This window comes from Hyposmocoma kahamanoa, unplaced genomic scaffold (genome assembly GCF_003589595.1).
Source record: "Hyposmocoma kahamanoa isolate Upper Pololo Valley unplaced genomic scaffold, ASM358959v1 182, whole genome shotgun sequence".
NCBI classification, from domain to species: Eukaryota; Metazoa; Arthropoda; class Insecta; order Lepidoptera; family Cosmopterigidae; genus Hyposmocoma; species Hyposmocoma kahamanoa.
The window spans coordinates 288,309-307,318 of record NW_020653713.1 but is presented as its reverse complement, the minus strand read 5'-3'; the positions used below and the strand labels follow the sequence as shown (position 1 = coordinate 307,318).

The window sequence follows — 19,010 nt, the reverse complement described above, 5'->3', positions numbered from 1 at the left end:
ACGAAAATAAATGTAACCTTATAGTGCAAAGACTACAACATAAATTCGCTCGATGGCTGTACAAGAGAACTACGAACGAGTATTATCGAGAACGGGTATTATCCGTGTCTCTACCCCTCCTTGTTTGTAACAGTTATGGTTGATTTAGAATCGCTTGAATTTAGGCGCAAATGGACACGCATTGTATATTTTACCTATTAATCGTACACAACAAAATGGACAGTCCTGACATCCTGGAGAAATTAAAGTATTCATGTGCTGACTCGCATCAGCTGAGACGAGTCTGGGATAGTGGCCCCGCGCCGCGCTTGCTGCGACTATAATATAAAATTGTTTCTTGTTATTTTCTATGAAAACAAGGTTGGTACGAAAATGTGATCGATCGGATATATTACGGATACGGTTTATACACGTCTCCATGCAGCGAGAAACTTTGTTGACCTGTAGATTAAACTGATAAAGTAATCCGCGGGCCCACCGCGCGGGCGCTCATGCTCATCGACAATATGCTCGCTGACCGCTATGACATTGACCTATTTGGTGATTCCTTTGGACAACCTCTTAAGAAGGCGAACTTGTTTTTAAATGACTTGTTTTTACGTATTGAAAATTAGTTACTCAAGTACAGTCATATACAAAAGATACCTGACCCCTCAAGTCGACTTCGTCGACATTTTGGTTCTGAGCACAAAAATGTGGAGAAAATTGTTAAACAAACTTAATCTTTAACCAGTGAGCCGTAAAATTTATTTTGGTATGACTCCCTGCTCGTCTCATTAGTGAACGACATTGTAAAAAAGTTTTTAAGCCACTTTGTTCTTTAACGTATAGTTCTTACTTAAATACAGAATACAAATTTCAACCAGCTACTAATAAATGTAAATTAAAGTATAATAAATAATAAGGTAAATGTCAAATTCATGTTACTGAGTAAAGGGACTTTTCCAATACAGGTTCTTCAGCTTGCGCCTGAACACCTCCTTACAACATTCACTTTTTAGTTTGGCCGGTAGGTGCTCGTAGTAGGTCCTTTCTTGTGTAGTGCAGTGCGACGCGGTACTGGCAGGAGTTGTCCTGCGCGACCGAGGCACCCACCCTTCACCTTCACTCGCCTAAATCGTGCTAAGTGTCTCCGCGTGTACATAATGACCTCGAGAACATATTGCAAGTGGTGGGACATTATTCAATGTACAGCAAACAGCGCCTTGCAGGATTGCCTCAGGTTCTTCATGAAATCTTGGACTTCATATCGTCGTAGCTTTGATTGATAATTCCATACCTTTTCCAATCTCTGACGTTGTGATTATATTTTGGTGAAGTTAGGATTTCAATTCAGCAACTTCTTTGACGAGCTTGGACATAGAGGACGTTTGCTCAGCTCTCCAAGAGTTCCTGGTGCTTGGTACGCTATCCACACTTGTAGATAGTGCTGCGTAATTCGTTCGCGTCCGCTCACTGAGGTTTGGCGCGATGGCAGAACGCCTGTCTGAGACGCCGCCGCAGACCCGGGGAACTACTATGTAATCTGTGACCCGGGTTCAAATCTCACGCGAGCATCATAAAAAAAAGAAATGTCCTAAGAAAATCAACATTTTTCCAAAGAGCCGTCTTTGAAAAAAGTTAAGACGAAACAGAAGGTCCGAGTTTTAAGAGACGTTGAGAGCTATTGAAACGCGACGATGCAAACTCGTCGTCGTCGATATTGCTATATCTACTACCGTGTAATCGTTACTCATCTATTCAACGCGGAAACTGTGCGGCGTGATTACGCGCGACGGCGGTGCGGCTACGGTGCGGTTTTGATATGTGTACACAGTGTTGCGGTGCGGCACCGGTGCCGTGTACCTGAATCCTAAGGCTGTCCCACAGATGCATATCCAAATCCCACTACAGAGCACGTGACCTGAATTTACACCTTTATTGATACAAAATAACTCGACCAAAAAGACAATACGTTTAGATATCGTACCTTTTATATCAAAAATCCACAGTATGAACCATCGTTTGTACCACTTGTAAAGGTCGGCTTTTTCCGGGCACTCGTCTCTGAAACAATTGTAAGTACGTTACGTCAAACCACATAACCGGTATTGAAACCGGTGTTGATGTATTTGGTTTCAAATCAAGATTAATAGACGTTCCCTTATAATGGTGTCAGAACCACAGTTTCTTCTAACAACAACAACTAATGTTGGTTGGTTGTTTAACATGAAAAGCTATCTTATGTCGATGATTATATTTTGGAGCAAGTAGTTTTTACGGTTGCATAGTTTTTACACAGGAAGTAGTTTTTACAAATTCCTACACATTGCTTTAGGTACTCAATAAAGTAACGTGTGATCAAAGTGTAGCAAAAACATTGAAACAATTGAAAAATTAACTTGACTCCTTAACGAGCCGGGGTGTATACAATTATCTTGTACCCAAAGCATATGCTAACTAATATCATTAATTAATCTTGTCTACGTGCCTAAAATTATAACCAATCAATTTGATCGTCAAAATATCAAAAAATCATATTATAGAATGGCGCTGTAATTTGAATATGGCTTATACATGACGATCGATATTTGACGACAGCGAAAGAAATTGTCAAAAAATAATTCCCTTTTCATGCTTCGCGATTTGATTGAGCTATTGTTGTATTTAGGAAATGAAACTATTTTTCCGGATATAAATCGCGTATATTTGTTTTTTAAAACAAACCAACGTTTCGGGGCCTTTACCAGGTCCCATGGTCACAGTTGACTGTCAACCGTGACCAAATACCTTTTTGTCATGTAGTGATAACTTAGTTGCGAGAATGCTTGCCTCTTAGGTGCGACGGCCAGGTTCGATTTCCGATAGGAATCTGCACTGTAAAACTTAGTCTTTCCAAATTATGTGTCAATTCCTTTATTAACTAATTATATTATCACTCCTATGCACAGCATAGGACGTATGTGTGTTGATAAAGCAAAAATAAGTGCAGCGGGCGACACTTTAAACGTGCACGCTGCGCTACTGAACATGCAGACTTGTACCGAGGTGTCTTCGCAGCGGCGTTTAGATGCATCGGGCATTTGATGCATCGGGCATTTGAGCGCTCCATCCAGTGGAAGAGGCGCGGGACCTTGCAGTAAGCGTGCACGATGGTCCACTTGACGTATTTAAATGGGCCGTTTTCGATGAAGCGTTTGATCGTTGGAGCATTTTCGCGTTTCGACGAGCATGTACAAGTGGTGTTTTATTTCGTATGTCAAGATTTGTCGCTACAAATATCGAAAGGGAAGATATTGACACTTATTTAGAAGAGAACGCTTTTTTAAGATATAACGTATTTAGTGAAATGAATTGAAAGCCATAACTCCGGCCCTGTTTGCTTAACTTAATTTCAATGTCATTTTGAACGATATTATAATACAACAATATCCTAGAAGGATGACAAACATGGTTTAATTGGCAACTCTGTCACTGTCGTTATTGTTTTCTCAATTTTTTTTCCGAATTAAAGTTCTTAGTGTTCATTTCTCGTTGAAAACTAAGTTCAATCTAAGGGCGCGTACAAATTAACCGCTGTTAGAAGCGTTACAGCCGCGCAGCGGCCGTGATGCATGCGCGCGGCGGCCACGCGACAGTCGCGCTGCTGAAGTGCGACCAAATTTTTCCATGACTTTTTTATCCAGTCGATTGGGAAAACTGGCGGAACTGCTATCCTATATTGCAGGGTGTTATTTAACATTTTCTATAATACCATATCTCTATAATAGGCCGTGCGGCCGCTGCGCGGTTACAGCGCTTCTAGAAATTGTATGCAAAGTGCGGCGCGCGAATCTCAAAGAGTCGTTGCCTCACTTGCTTAGTGAAATCAGGCGTGACTTCACAACTGAGAATGGGAAAAAGGACGTTGAGATTTGCACTCTACGTTCCGAAGTCACCGACTCAAAGGCCCGAGTAAACCATTTTGAACAACAGTCCCGTGAACGCAACCTGGAAATACAGTGCGTTCCTGAACACTAAACTGAGAATTTAAAAACGGTTATCTAGCTTTTTGTTATATCAATCTATCTAGTAATTTGGGGACGAAAACTAGAACGCAAATACAAAAACTGTGATAATAATGAAATCAGCAGAGCGGTAAAATAAGTGAAATTAAGCGCACTCTTGATCGACAAAGGAATGCCATCTTGGGTTGTGTCGGTCGGCCGGCGGCGGCCGCGTGTTCATTTTTTTTTCATAAAAACATTTTTACAATGTCATGTGCCATTCGGAAGAAGAAAGATTAGATTGGTTCAGTGCAGAAGAAAACATCGCGCTTATAATCAGGACAAAGAACATACGAGAATTTTTCAAGACGAAAACATAAGTCATAATAAGCGGGCGAACGTTACTGACTTGGGAAAACTTCTTAGTAATTATTACAAAACAAAACGTAGTAGAAACTCTCACGAATCACGGTCGAGGACCAGAAAAATTTCACCAAGCGAGCTAAAGAGGTAAATGACATCAAAGACAGTAAAAAACCTGTTTATGTGCACCGAATAAACCAACATATGAAGTCATATGAAGATTTGTGTGAACTGCTGCAAAACAGGTACGCCAGACCATTGTTATCGACCTTGAAGACAGTCGAGTTTAGGAAAAGAAACCAGTTACCGAACGAAAAATACAAGATTACAGCTAAGAAAATTAGCAGGAGAATATAACTTTTCGAGGATAAAATAAAGGGAAAATTTATGGAAGGTGTCGATTAAAAAATGATAAAATTTGAAATTATAACAAGTGGAACGGAGCTATCTTTAGAAAAATGTATTGAAATAGCACGAACAATCGAAGTGGCCTTGTTACATTCAAGCAGTTCAAATGAAGTATCTGAAATTTACTATAACCAAGGAAAAGTCAAGCCAGTGTCTAGACGCGTAGAGTAGTTGAAACAAAAAAATCAATTTTAATCCCCATTAGCTCAACCAGAGCGCAAATATATCTATGAATGTATAAAATAAGAAGGAATAATAAATGAAATGGCTTTCACTTGTTCAGGATGTCTCAATAAAATCTCCGACAGATGTTTCCTAACGTGCCTATCGTGCAAAAACCAGTACGACCTACAATGTGCAAACGTCTCCATCCAACGGTATTACAACACTATGACCACTGAACATAAGAAATCTTGGATTTGCCAATCATGTCGATGCAAAATGCCAAAGAAAGATAATTCAAACACTCCTATCCGCCCACGAGAAAATGAAATCACAAACCAGCCCTTAGATGAAAACAATATTATAATTAGAAAAAAACAGAATTTTACCTTCGATGACTCAACAATCTCTGGCGACACTAGCATCCTTGGAGATACTTTACAAAATGATAGCTGTCTGAAAATAAATTCCCAAACCCAGCAGGAGATACTGAAATCAAAAAATATCATTGACATTGACCACTTCGAATAGCTTTTGGATAGGAAACTAGAAGAAAATAAGTTAACATTACTCTCAGAATTACGATCCCTTATACTGTCTGAAGTAAATATAGCTATTTCTGGTCTGAAAAGCGAAATATTGAAAAACACGAGTAGTCTACGATGCGAACAGGCAAAACAGAAATTGGACCTACAGGAAATAAATAACACCATTAATGTATTGGAAATAGAAAGCAAAAACATGCAAACCCAAATTGAAGAACTAAAAAATCACATGACATATCCAAAAGACTCTTCTTTTACTAACTATTTGGGAGGTGAAAAAGACCACAAACATAAGGATGACTGCAAGGGAATTGTACTGCACGAACTCCCTTTTAACTACCGGGAGACTGAAAACGAATTGTGCGATCGCGTCGAAAATATCTTTGAAGATGTAACGAATATACACCTGTTACCTTACATTGATGACCTAGTAAGAATAGGTAGGAAAAGTACAAACAGACCAATCGTTATTGAGTTAGTGACAAAAAAAGTCACAAAATTTCTCCTGGAAAATAAGTATTTATTTAAAGATACAGGCTTATCAATTACTGAATTCTTAACACCAGAATTACTGAAAAAAAGAAAACAACTCAGAGAAAGCCTCCGTAGAGCTCGTAAAGAAGGGCACCACGCAGTTATCAAAAATGATACATTAATAGTAGATGGGAAAGTATACAGCGAGTTCTACACTTCTGCCACCGAATCCAGACGAGACACAGAGCCCCAAACCTTCAATAGTGAGCATGTAAACAAAGGTCCTGCTACTGAAAACCGTAGGTCGTTGAACGGCTCTCAAGCTACAACATTCGACAACACAACAACCACCTTTCCCACAAAAGAAAAAAAATCTTTCGTAAATAATTTTGAAATTTTATATCAGAACATACAAAGCTTTAAAACTTTTTTAAGCTGCCGGAAGGCATTGCATTTAGACGGTTTATTGATTACAAGAGGCAATCAACTTTAAATAGTAATGAATCAAATAGAAAATAAAAATACTACCGTGTTATTTAGTTTTAATTGTAAATCAGTAACTAGGTCAGTAGACGGTGTTCGGGCGCTGTGTAGGCAAGCTGATGTGATTGCCCTTCAGGAGACTTGGCTCTTGCCTCATGACGTCACTTATATTGGATGTATAGACCCAGATTTCGGTTTTACCAGTAAATCTGCGGTGGACACCTCTGCTGGAACTCTCCGTGGAAGGCCGCATGGTGGTGTGGCTATTATGTGGAGGAAGAGTGCCTTCTCACTAGTATCAGTGCTGGAGTGTAAAAGTGTAAGGCTCGCGGCAATTAAGGTTGCGACGTCTGAGTGCTCGTTTTTAGTTTTCTCGGTATATATGCCTACGGATGACATTGACAACTTAATTGAATACACGGAATGTTTAAGTGAAATCAGCGCGGTTATAGATATATGCGAGGTGGACTCTGTGTTTATATTAGGCGATTTTAATTCACACCCAAATGAGTTGTTTTATAAGGAAATGTGTAGTTTTTGTGAAGAACAGAGCTGGGTCTGTGCGGATGTGAGATTTCTGGGGCTGGGGTCGGATGCCTACACGTTTGTTAGTGAAGCTCATGGCTGCAGGCGCTGGCTTGATCACTGTCTAGTCACAGAGGCAGCTCTGAAAATCATTAAGTCTGTAGCAATTTGTTACTATGTTTACTGGTCTGACCACTTTCCCTTGAAAGTCGAGTGTGATATTAGCCGAATGGCTAAAGAAGAAAATTACCAATAAACCCCTAAATAAAGTTATGTGGGGAGTTCGTAACTGTATTCAAAGAGAGAGATACACTAAACTGTGCAACCAGCGGCTAAGGGAAATTGACTTTCACGAGGAATTCCGGTCATATAGTGATCGTTATTGTAGCGATATAGAACATAGAACTCGTATTGATAAGTTATATGTGAACATTATTAATGTGCTACGTGAAGCAGCGGAGCTCAGCTATGAGAATTAGCGTAGAAGAGGTGGCTATGTCGCGGGTTGGAACAGGCATGTCCAAGAAGCTCATGAGGCGGCGAGGCTTGGGTTTCAAATGTGGAATTTGTATGGAAGACCGCGTTCTGGATTTATATATGACAGAATGACTCAGACTAGAAATTTTTTTAAGTCTAAGCTGAAGTGGTGCCACAATAATCAAGAGCAGATTAGAATGGAAGTACTTGCTTCCCATCACACTAATAAGGATTTCAAACGTTTTTGGAAAGACACAAATAGTATGAAACCCAAGCCGAGCATTCCAGTGAGTGTTGAGGGTAATTGCGAGCCGGCTAGAATTGCTGATATTTTCAAAGACCACTTTAGAGTCAAATCCTCGCTAGCACCTGGGGAGAAGGTGCTCGATGCTGGGGCCGACCTGTCCGGTGTTTGAGAGTTGTTACAAGCTAAAGAAATTAGGCTCATAATTAAGGACATGAAGCGCGGAAAATCGCCTGGACATGACGGCTTGAGTATTGAGCACCTGCAACATGCCGCATTTACCGAGAGTACTAGCCATGCTTTTTAATTTATGCATTGGTCACTCCTACTTGCCGGTGGATTTGATGAGAACTATTGTGGTACCTGTCTTAAAATCTAAGACAGTGGATGCCTCCGACAGGGGGAACTATCGTCCGATCTCGCTAGCTACCATCGTTGCAAAGGTGTTGGACGGTGTGCTTGACAGAAGGCTGGCTAGACACATACATATACATGACGCTCAATTCGGTTTTCGGCAGGAATTGTCGACTGAGTCAGCAATTTTGTGTCTGAAGCACACCGTTCAATACTATACGGACCGCAAAACACCTGTGTTTGCCTGTTTCCTAGACCTGTCGAGGGCATTCGACTTGGTGGCGTATGATGTCCTGTGGGAGAAGCTGGCAAGTGAGACTGACACGCCTGCGGATTTGATTGCTTTATTAAAGTATTGGTATGGCAATCAGGTCAACCAGGTGAGATGGCATGATTCGTTCTCTAGCAATTACGGATTGGGATGCGGGGTGCGGCAGGGGGGGTTGACGTCCCCTCGCCTTTTCAATCTGTACATTAATAAACTGATAGGTGGGCTCAGCGGTACCGGCATAGGCTGTTCTATTGATGGAACAATAGTTAATAACATTAGCTATGCCGATGACATGGTGCTGCTGTGCCCATCTGTCAGCGCATTGAGACAGTTGCTGAGCATTTGTGAGGAGTATGCAAAAACCAATGGCCTTAGGTACAATGTGAACAAAAGCGAGTTGTTAATTTTTAGGGCTGGCTGTAAATATGCTAGTGAAGTGCCGCCAGTAAAGCTATGCGGTGTGCCACTACGCAGAGTCTCGCATTTCAAGTACCTAGGGCACTGGGTGACGGAGAGTCTGTCTGATGATATGGACATGGACAGGGAGCGCAGGGCGTTGGCTGTAAGGTGCAATATGTTGACCCGCAGGTTTGCACGCTGTACTACAAACGTGAAGCTCACGCTTTTTAAGGCATTTTGCCAATCATTTTACACGTGCAGCTTGTGGGTCAAGTATACACAGAAAGCGTATTGCGCCCTGTGCGTCCAGTACAATGACGCCCTCAGAATGCTGTTGGGGTTGCCGCGCTACTGTAGCGCTTCAGGAATGTTTGCCGAGGCGCGTGTGGACGGTTTTAGCTCCATTTTGCGGAAGCGGGTGGCATCCCTGATGCGCAGGGTGCGGGGCAGTGCCAGTGGCATTCTTCGAACAGTGGCCGAGAGGAACGATGGGCCCATATTGTATAGGTGGATAAGGATACATTGTACATTCTAGATAACTCTTATTAACATAGATGGTAAGGATTTTGTTACTAACACTTTATGGATATCTTGTCTGAAATAAAGATTTTGATTTGATTTGATTTAAAGGTAAAACCCATCTAGTTGAATCACTCACAGAAGAATTAAATCTACAAGCATTATGTTTCACTGAGACATGGATAACCACAAGGAAGATAGAGTTGTTAAAAATAAACGGCTTTATTCTTGCCTCGTACTTTTGTAGACATAATTCTGAAGGATTTTATTGAACGGAAAGACATAGTAAAATTGAGTGTTGAACGTATTTTTGAGATTTGTGCGAGTGACCTTACTCAATTAAATACACTACTAATTGTGATATATTGGCCTGTAAAAAATGGAGAGTTTAATGTTTTTTATAGCTCTTCAGAAAAACTCTTGCAACAACTCGTATTATCAGAAAATCGGAAAAATATTATTATAGGAGGGGATTTTAATATCAATTCTCTAAATAAAACTAAACTTACTCGAACAATACTGAACCATATGAAGAGTTATCACTTTAAACAACACATAAATGAACCTACACGTGTTACATCTACCTCAGCAACTTGCCTAGACTTGGTTTTTACCAACTTCAATGCCAGGGAAATCAAAATATCCGTAAATGAACTACTAACTAGGTTTGTCGAACCACAAAGGCGTTTCGATTTCACTGCCACCACCCAGCAATGAAAACATGACATGGTATAACGAGAGAAGATTATTCAACGCGCAAAACCTAAATTACTTCTGGTTAAAACTTCAAAAAATTGACTGGAATGTTGTTATTTTACCAGATAAAAATGTCAACGAAAACTACAACAACTTTTTAAAAACACTAACCCATCTACTAAATACAACCATACCTTTGAAAAAAATAAATATCCGAAACTCTACAAAAAAGACATGGCTGACTACAGGTTTAAAAAATCTTGTAAACATAAACCTTTATTGAAAATATTAGTTTCTCAGACCGATAACATAATATTAAATAGACATTACAAAAAATATGAAAATATATTAAAACGTCTTGTAATTAAATCAAAAAAATTACAATATATACAAAGAATAAAAAATCAAAAAACATTGTTAAGGCTATGTGGACAGTAATAAAAGAACACACAAACAAAGCAACAAAGCGCACTTTTAAAAATATTACACTAAAATTTAAAAATAAACAGGTAGAAGAGCCTAAAACAGTAGCAAATATATTTAATGAATAATTTTCGTCCCATGGTAACAAAGATGGCCAAGCGCATGGCGAGCCGGTTATCGATCGCCCATTAAATTCTTTTTATTTAACCCCTGTTAGCGAACATGAAGTACACAAGACCATCCGTAATCTAAAAAATAAAAAAAGTTTCGGACACGATGAGTTTCCACCTTCCCTCATACGAAAGTGCGCCGATGAACTAGCTCTTCCACTTACATTCCTTATTAATTAATCGTTTAACAAAGGCACTGTACCTAACTCATTAAAAATATCAAAAATCATCCCCATCCATAAAAAAGGTGATACAAACAATCCATCTCAATATCGGCCAATCGCATTGGTACCTACTTTTGCAAAAATCTTCGAAATCACAGTCTCCAATAGACTACACTATTTCTGCGAAAAATTCAACGTATTTAGTGAATGTCAGAACGGCTTCAGAAAAAACAGATCAACAACTTTGGCTCTATATAGGTTCATAAATGAAATACTTAATATAATAAATAATAAAAATTATGCAATCGGTATTCTACTTGATATGAGTAAGGCATACGACAAGGTGCCCTATAAAATACTATTAACAAAACTGTACGGTATAGGAGTAAGAGGCTTGGCACATAAATGGTTCCAATCGTACCTCTCCGATCGCAAACAATTTGTCCAAATAAAATACCATAACCCCCATTCAAGATCGATAAATAATGTGGAATCTGCCAATACTCACATGTTGGGATCCATTCCACAAGGCAGTGTACTCGGTTGTTTGTTGTTCATCATTTATATAAATGACCTACCCAAAATGCTTGATGAACACTGCGTCCTCTTCGCAGACGACATCTCCATTGTATTTCCGCTTAAAGACGACGGTAACACATTAAACTCCCACATTTATACTATTGTAAATAAAGTGACTAACTGGCTCACAATCCACAACCTAGAATTAAATATCGACAAAACTAAATTAATGCAATTCAACTCTCACCAAAGGAGCAACCTTAATAATAATTTTTCATTTGACGACATAGCTGTAGATTGCGTAGGCACGTACAAACTCCTTGGCCTAGAAATTGATACTCATGTCGATTGGAAGGTGTATACTCAAAAAATATGCTCTAAATTGGCTAGCTTCACTTATGCCCTATTAGAACTAAAAAAGACCACCGACCTTAAAACAGCTCTAAGTGCATACTACGCGTATGCTGACGCGTGGCTCCGATATGGAGTGGTATTGTGGGGCAACAGTACGGGCGTAGGTGATGTTTTTATACATCCAAAGAGATGCATAAGAATTCTGGCCAACCTTAAGCAGACAGAAAGTTGTAAACCAAATTTCTTAAAATTGAATATACTTACCCTGTCATCGATTTACATCCTAGAAACTAGCAAATTCCTGAGAAAATACAGACACCTTTTTCCAAACGAACAACAACCAACAAACCTACGACCTAGACAAAGAATACCAATTCAACCTTCAAAATTAAAAATGCATAGTTCTGGCCCCTATGCCATGTGCATAAAAATATATAATAACATTCCCAAACGCATTAAAAATGAGGTGAACAATAATTCTTTTAATAAAAAACTTACACAATATTTGGTCCAAAAATGTTTTTACACGTTGCAAGAGTTCTTCGAGAGCAAAGACGAGAGAAAAGATGTTATAAATAACAAATTATATTAATATATACGTGATTTAAAAAATTTATTAGCAATGAATATTTCTAATTTTTACTTAAATAATTAATTATTACTTTTATCTCCATTATTTGTATTCTATTGTTATAATTTTATTTTAGACATTGATTTTGATTGATTACGACTGATACGAAATGTTAATTTATAGATTTGACAAGATATGATTAATAACAAATGATATTAATTTTATATGAGACTTTTAAGGATTGTTAAGAATAAAAATATTTTAATTTATCTATTTCTACATATACAATTAATCATTACCCTTGTTCTTGTTACTTCTATTTTATTAATATAATATTATTTTGATACTAATTTGATGATTATGACTGAAATTAAATGTTATTTTTTATAGATTATAGCTTACAAGTTTAGTCATTAAATATAATTTAATTTTATGTTATAACTAATTGCTGTGCCCTGCAGGGTTACATGCCTGTATTTATATTTACTTTAAGAACATGTATATTACCCATGTAATGCATTGAATAAATAAATAAATAAATAAATAGACAAAAGAAGTACATTTATAACCGACAATCAAGTGAGGCACAATCAATTTGGTCTGTGGACACAATGTTATTGATGTGGGAAATAAAACCATCAAAGCTGAACGAAGTTTGAGAAAGAAGTACTGTTCAGAATGCGGACAACAAGGACAATAAGGATGTGCCCAAGAAAATCACGTCAAACCTCGTAATTGGTTGAGACTGGCTTAATGAATTACTATTATGGCCCCCATATTTATTTAATATTCATATTAATGTTGTTGAAAATATTGCAAACGCTCAACAACTTGTGAAAGACCAGTTCGCAGAAGTATTCAAGTCAGGTTGGATGAACTTTAACGGCGAAGTTTATCAGTTTAAATTAATTCCAGAGGCCAAGCCAAATTGTTAACCGGTTCGGCGTGTACTCTACGCACTACGAGAAAAGGTAAATAATGAAATTAATAGATTACTAAACAATGGAAGGATAACATATGTTAGTCAGAATGAATGGGACATGCCTGTAGTACCAATTTTAAAGCCAGCTAACGCAGTTACACTATGTGGTGATTAAAAGCTGACATTAAATCCAGGTTTAGAAGTTGATCATTTCCCTGTGCCGCGTGTAGATGACATTTTGAATCCCCTCAAGAATGGCCAATATTATAATATAGAGTCTGGCTAGTGAAAGATGAACCTGACAAAACGCGGCAAATTAAAAAAAAATAAGTTGGTAATACTGTACATAGTAGTAATTATAGTTTTGATACTTTTAATTATTTTTTTTTGAGATGGGAATCCTAGAAATAAATACATATCCTCACACTCATGTTTCCAAACCAAACGCCGATGCCAAGTTTATCAAAGTTATACCAGATAGTTTACCAGAAATAAGGTAGGTAAGCAAAACTTCAAATGTACTGAACGCCAAAGTCACGTTTGTCAACACATAACATAACATAACATAACACATAACTTAAAAGGCAGTCAAAGGGTCTACTCATGAACAACTCATACTAAGGAACCTATTAGATTTTTTTAAGATGAGTGGAATGACCCTGAATGGTGTTTCAAAGTAATTTGTTACATCAGTATACACATAAGAATTGTAAAAATTTTATTATTCACTGCCCTAATCAAAGTCTGACTCCAGATACTCAACTCCCATCGATTCATCTGAATCGCTAGAGTCGTCATCACAAACATTTATAATGAAATCTTCCGTTTGCTCTGTAATTCCGTCGCTTTCTCTGTATCTATTTTCAATGTGAATTGTATGTTTCACCATCTTGTTCCATTCCTCTGGAGTTATGCTGTCAAAGAAATCTTTTATTAATTTTTCCATTTCTGGTGCCGATCTCGCTATATTTTTACTGGCAACTTTTCGTTTTGCTGTACTTCAAATAAGCTCAATAGGACTGAGATCACAACGATAAGGTGGAAGCCTCAACACCTCATGACTATGTTCTTTTAGAATTTCTTCAGCTTTATAGATAATAAATATATTATTATTATTATTATTTAATGCAGATAAATAAAGCTCTTATTATTAGTATTATTATTACTATTACTATTATTATTATTATAGATGGGCTCAGGTTTATGTTTATCAGTCAAGCAGAGAAGTTCTTCTCTTGATTGAGAATCTTCAAAAGAAATGTGATTGCAATGGAGCCAATCTTGTATTTCTGCTTTGGTGTTCGGTGCCTTATTTATTTGTACCGTATGGTAACTATTCATGACATTGACATTGACATTGTTCATGACAATGACACTCGGTTCGTTAAAATTTTATAGATAGATAGATAGATAGAATACGAGTATTGACTTTCCACAAGCACACACAATAATAAATGAAACAACAAGAAGACAAAAAACGCAAAACAAAACATACGAAATAACAAAAAGGTAAGAAATCAAATAAATATACACAATAAACAACATATATCTGCTAATTAATTAAAAGTTGTGAGTGCTGCAGCAAGCCAAACAGCCCATAGCTCAGTGCGGGTGTTGCCCAAAAGCAACGCACTGATTTTCAGCTATCGCCTAAAGGGGAACGGTAACGGGTAATTTGGTATCAGTGTTTTACTCAACCATTTATTAAAGTTTGAAGCATTCATGTCATGATGACAATCAGCTTTAGTGGACTTTGTACTGAACACCAATAATACGTTTGGTACAAAATCATTTTCTGTTCTAGCATGAACGATAATGAATCGTTTTCCTGACGAGCTATTGTCGAGAACACCTTGTGTCGACGGCCCCAGCTATGACGTTTTTGGTTTATAATTTTCATGTACATATGTCACATCTAGGTATACAATTTTTTACCTTGTTCATGCTTTGAAGCTATAGTCCTCAATAACTTATGTCGCCACGCTTTGATGTCGTATCGTTCAATGAGCAGAGAACGTTGGTTTTTATTTTGCTTAAGTACAAATCCATTGGCCATTCATATCTGGCGTAATGTTTCTCTACGTCCTGAGAATGCAATACTTTTCGTTAAATCTATTAAGAGACTTCTAAGCGTGGGCATTTGCTTCTTTACAATGTGATATTACTTAATTTTATTTTTGATCGCTTGAATATCAAAGGGCGTTTTTTTGCCTGGGGTGCTGAATATTCCCTGGTTTACGTTCCCTTCATTGTTAATTATTTTTAAGGTGGAGACACTAACGGTCATTAAAGTAATTTCTTGGAAATAGTTGTCGCCGCTGTCGCTGCGCGCGTTTCCCCGCGCCCCGCCCCTCGTTTTTCCGCCCCGGGCGGCGGAGACGTCACTCGCAAGGACGTTGACCCCTCGACGTGATTACGCTGCTGTTGCCGCTGCTACCCAACTCACTGTTCCACAACCACAACCCAGGCAACCAACGGAGGGAAAGAAGAAAAAGCGGAAACTTATCTCTGAAGCAGTGTCGTCAGTATCACCGAGAGAAGTAGACCAGTGCTCCAGAGTATACCCGGGGTAGCTGAGGTACGCCGTGTCTGTCGGATATCTGATCTGCGTCTCGGTAAAACTCCTACGTTCCTACGTGCTAATATTATACAATAATTAAAGATTTAAAAAAAAATTACGTCGGGGTTAACAATTACAATTTAACTGTTTTGTAATTTATTTACCCGATATTTTTTGAGATTCCCTCGAAACACAAAATAATATAAATAATGTAAATACGTGTGTGGTTACTTTCTATCGTAAATTAGTTTCCTGAAATTAGGTAAATATGCATAGGAGCATCGAATAATTTATACGTTTGTATATAAATGAAATAATGCATGCATATACACACAGAATATCCAATTACAGCGATCCAAAATTGTTTTTCAGGTAACTCAGATTTACGTAAATTATTCTCAAACCAATCTCTAATCGCCATAATGTAACTACATAAAAGAAAATGTTCAAAACCAGCTAAAATTTTAGCCCTATAGATACAGAGAACTTTCATTGTTACGTGCACATGTCATGAACAGAGTGGTGTTGTAAGACAACGTGACAATAAAATACAAAAATGATTATAATGTGTGTACATGACTTCACAGGTTCTAAAAAGTTTCATTGGGAACCAAATAATTATATATTGTATATATATATTGTCAAATTAAAACATAATCGCCAATGCTATGGAATTGATAACAAAGTTAAGAATCAAAAAAATTTATAAGAAGGAATATGCCTGCCTCCATGGCCGAACGGCTACCATGCCGGACTGCCACGCATAGGTCCCAGGTTCGATTCCCGGGCCGGGAGCAATATTTGTATGGCCTACATTTATTTCTCTCGTGAGTTTGGGTGTACTTTGTGGTTGTCTATGTGTGTGTCCATGGCACCCGCGACACAGGGTTTCCCTAGTGCGGGGTTATGAAGAGCGTGTGCGTTAAAAAGAAATATCGGAGTTTTTTCGCTGCATCTGGCAATCTTACACGCACACAAATGCGCATGTCCCCACAGTGCCCCTCCTAGTTGTTACGCACACAATAAATGAAAAGTAGCTTCACTTCTTTTGTTGCGTATGCTCCATCTTCCCGTTGTTTTGTAATTTGAGGTGTGACGATTGAAACTTAGCGGATATCGCCTTCCCCCTCGCCCATTGTCCCCCTCTCCCTCTCTTTGATGCCATATGAAGTGATTGTAAAACGTGTGCTAAATAAACCTAGTTTTAATTAGGAATGGGTAATATAGCTTTTTCTGAATATCGTATCGAAACTAGATATGAATATTCGAAATCGGATTTCGAAAGTATATATTTTCTGAATCTGGAACTATATATTCATGGATACAGGCCGCGTGCGCGCTGCGTTGATACGTTGCCGTCAGATCAGATTTCAAAACTATATATTATTGGATATAGTTTTACAAGAGCAATGCGGGCCAATATTAGTATACAGTTTCGAAGACGCACAAAAAATGGTTTCGCGTTGATATCCACTCAGTGAATATCTGATACGAAGCAATATCGATATATAGCTTCTAAGATACACGATATCGGGTATTCGATATTGCCACAATATATAGTTCCAATAACTATATACGCATTGTAACGCCCATTTCTAACTAATTTCTGTGGTACAATTTACAAATATAACATAGCACCTATTTATCACTGTCGGCTGTGATCTACTTAAGCATGATTTGGTTAACTACTATAGAGTACCCACGAAACACCAAGAGTCAAGCGGGCCACGTTCTATCGTGGTGAAGCTAGCAAGTCCCCTTGTACGAGACACCGTCGTAGCCGCAGTACAGACTTTTAACAGGACCCAGACAAGAAAGACATGCTTAGCACAGAAAGGCCTTGGCGGAGACAAAAAACTAGTATAGGTCTGTGAATACGTCTCTAATTTATAGGGAAATTTACTCAAGTCAAGACGTATTGTATTTACAATTTACAATATGACCTAAATACCATAAATAATTGGTGTGTTAAAAATAGGATGGCGCTAAATTCTTCCAAATGTTTCTTTATTACTTTTTCTAATAAAAATACACCGTCGCAAGGACCTTATTTCAGAAATAACAATCATCTAGCAGAGGTCCTTAGCAAACGTGATCTTGGTGTTATTGTGGATACTCATACGGATTATTGTGGGTACATGTGGACTAAGGAAGGTTCCCGACTTGCCAGATTTGTATCACAGCAAACTAAATTCTTAAAAGACACCAAAGTTACGCACTTCTACATGACTCCTGAAATCTGGTATGTAAACTCAACTCTCTGGTATGTTAACTTTATCGTCTGAAGTGTGTACCAAGGTGCTGGAATCAAAAGTTTGACAATTTACTAATGAAGTTTGGCTTTATGAACAGTGACGCTGACGGCTGATGTGTGTTATATTAGAAACGTAAATAATAACAAGGTATACTTGTTACTACATGTTGATGACGGGTTACTAATGTCAAAATCAAAAGATTCACTCGACAAGGTAAACTAAAAGAAAATTGTGTGAACTAAAAGAAAATTTTGAGATGAAACTGTGTGATGAAAATTGAAAAATCAAAAGCATCTATTTTCATTCACCAGGCGAAATATGTCGACCGATTGCTATGTAAGTTTCATATGCAAGATGCTAATTATAATAACATTCCTGTTGATTCTCACATACACTGAAGAGGAGTACAAGAGTATCCGGTTTGCGCTTGCAGCCGCCATGTACCGGACCTGGCGGCTTCAAGCAGGCCTGACATTATGTACGAAGTCGGTTTAGTAAGCAGATATCTTAATAGTTATAATTACACTCATAGGAATGATGTCAAGAAAATAATGAGATACTTGGAAGAATCCAAAGATTATGGTCTGCATTATACATATTCATAGCAAAATAAAATTAAAGCCTACAGTGATGCCGACTATGCTAAAGACACACGTACATGCAAGTCTTTAACTGGATACGTATTTATAAAAAATGGAGCCGCCATAATATGGGCACCACAACGCCAACAAAGTGTAAAACCAACAAAAGCCAAGCAACAAAAACACAGAAGCAGAGTTTATGGCCTCATGTTCCGCGACAAAAAAGCAATATGGTTCAAAAGAATGTTAATATATATTGGTGAACTTAATCAAGACTATATGTTTGAACATTGATAATGAAAGTGATATTTGTATAATTAAAAATGTGAACTACCACAAACGATGTAATCACGTTGATGTAAAGTATAATTTTACATATATACATATACTTCACGCCTTTTTTCCATCGGGGTAGCCACAGACAACAAACAAGTATAATTTTATTAAAGAGAAATATTTAGAAAATCAAATGGATTTCAAATACGTGTACTTAATAACAATATGTTGATCTATTTACTAAAGCTCTCTCTAGAGATGACTTTCAGTTTCTCAGAAGTCAAATTGGCATTCATAAATTGAAATAATTCATTTATTTTGTGTTTTAAA

The 19,010-nt window shown here is 37.8% G+C and overlaps 1 protein-coding gene across 3 annotated transcripts in view; it reads right to left on the bottom strand.

The window, feature by feature from the left end:
• LOC113226206 overlaps positions 1-19,010 on the bottom strand; it is a 100,698-nt gene that overhangs the window by 59,813 nt on the left and 21,875 nt on the right. For all 3 annotated transcript variants that reach the window (XM_026458742.1, XM_026458744.1, XM_026458745.1), the window contains exon 8: positions 1,970-2,046. In XM_026458742.1, the coding sequence (XP_026314527.1) occupies positions 1,970-2,046 (77 nt within the window). The remainder of the gene's footprint in view (positions 1-1,969; positions 2,047-19,010) is intronic.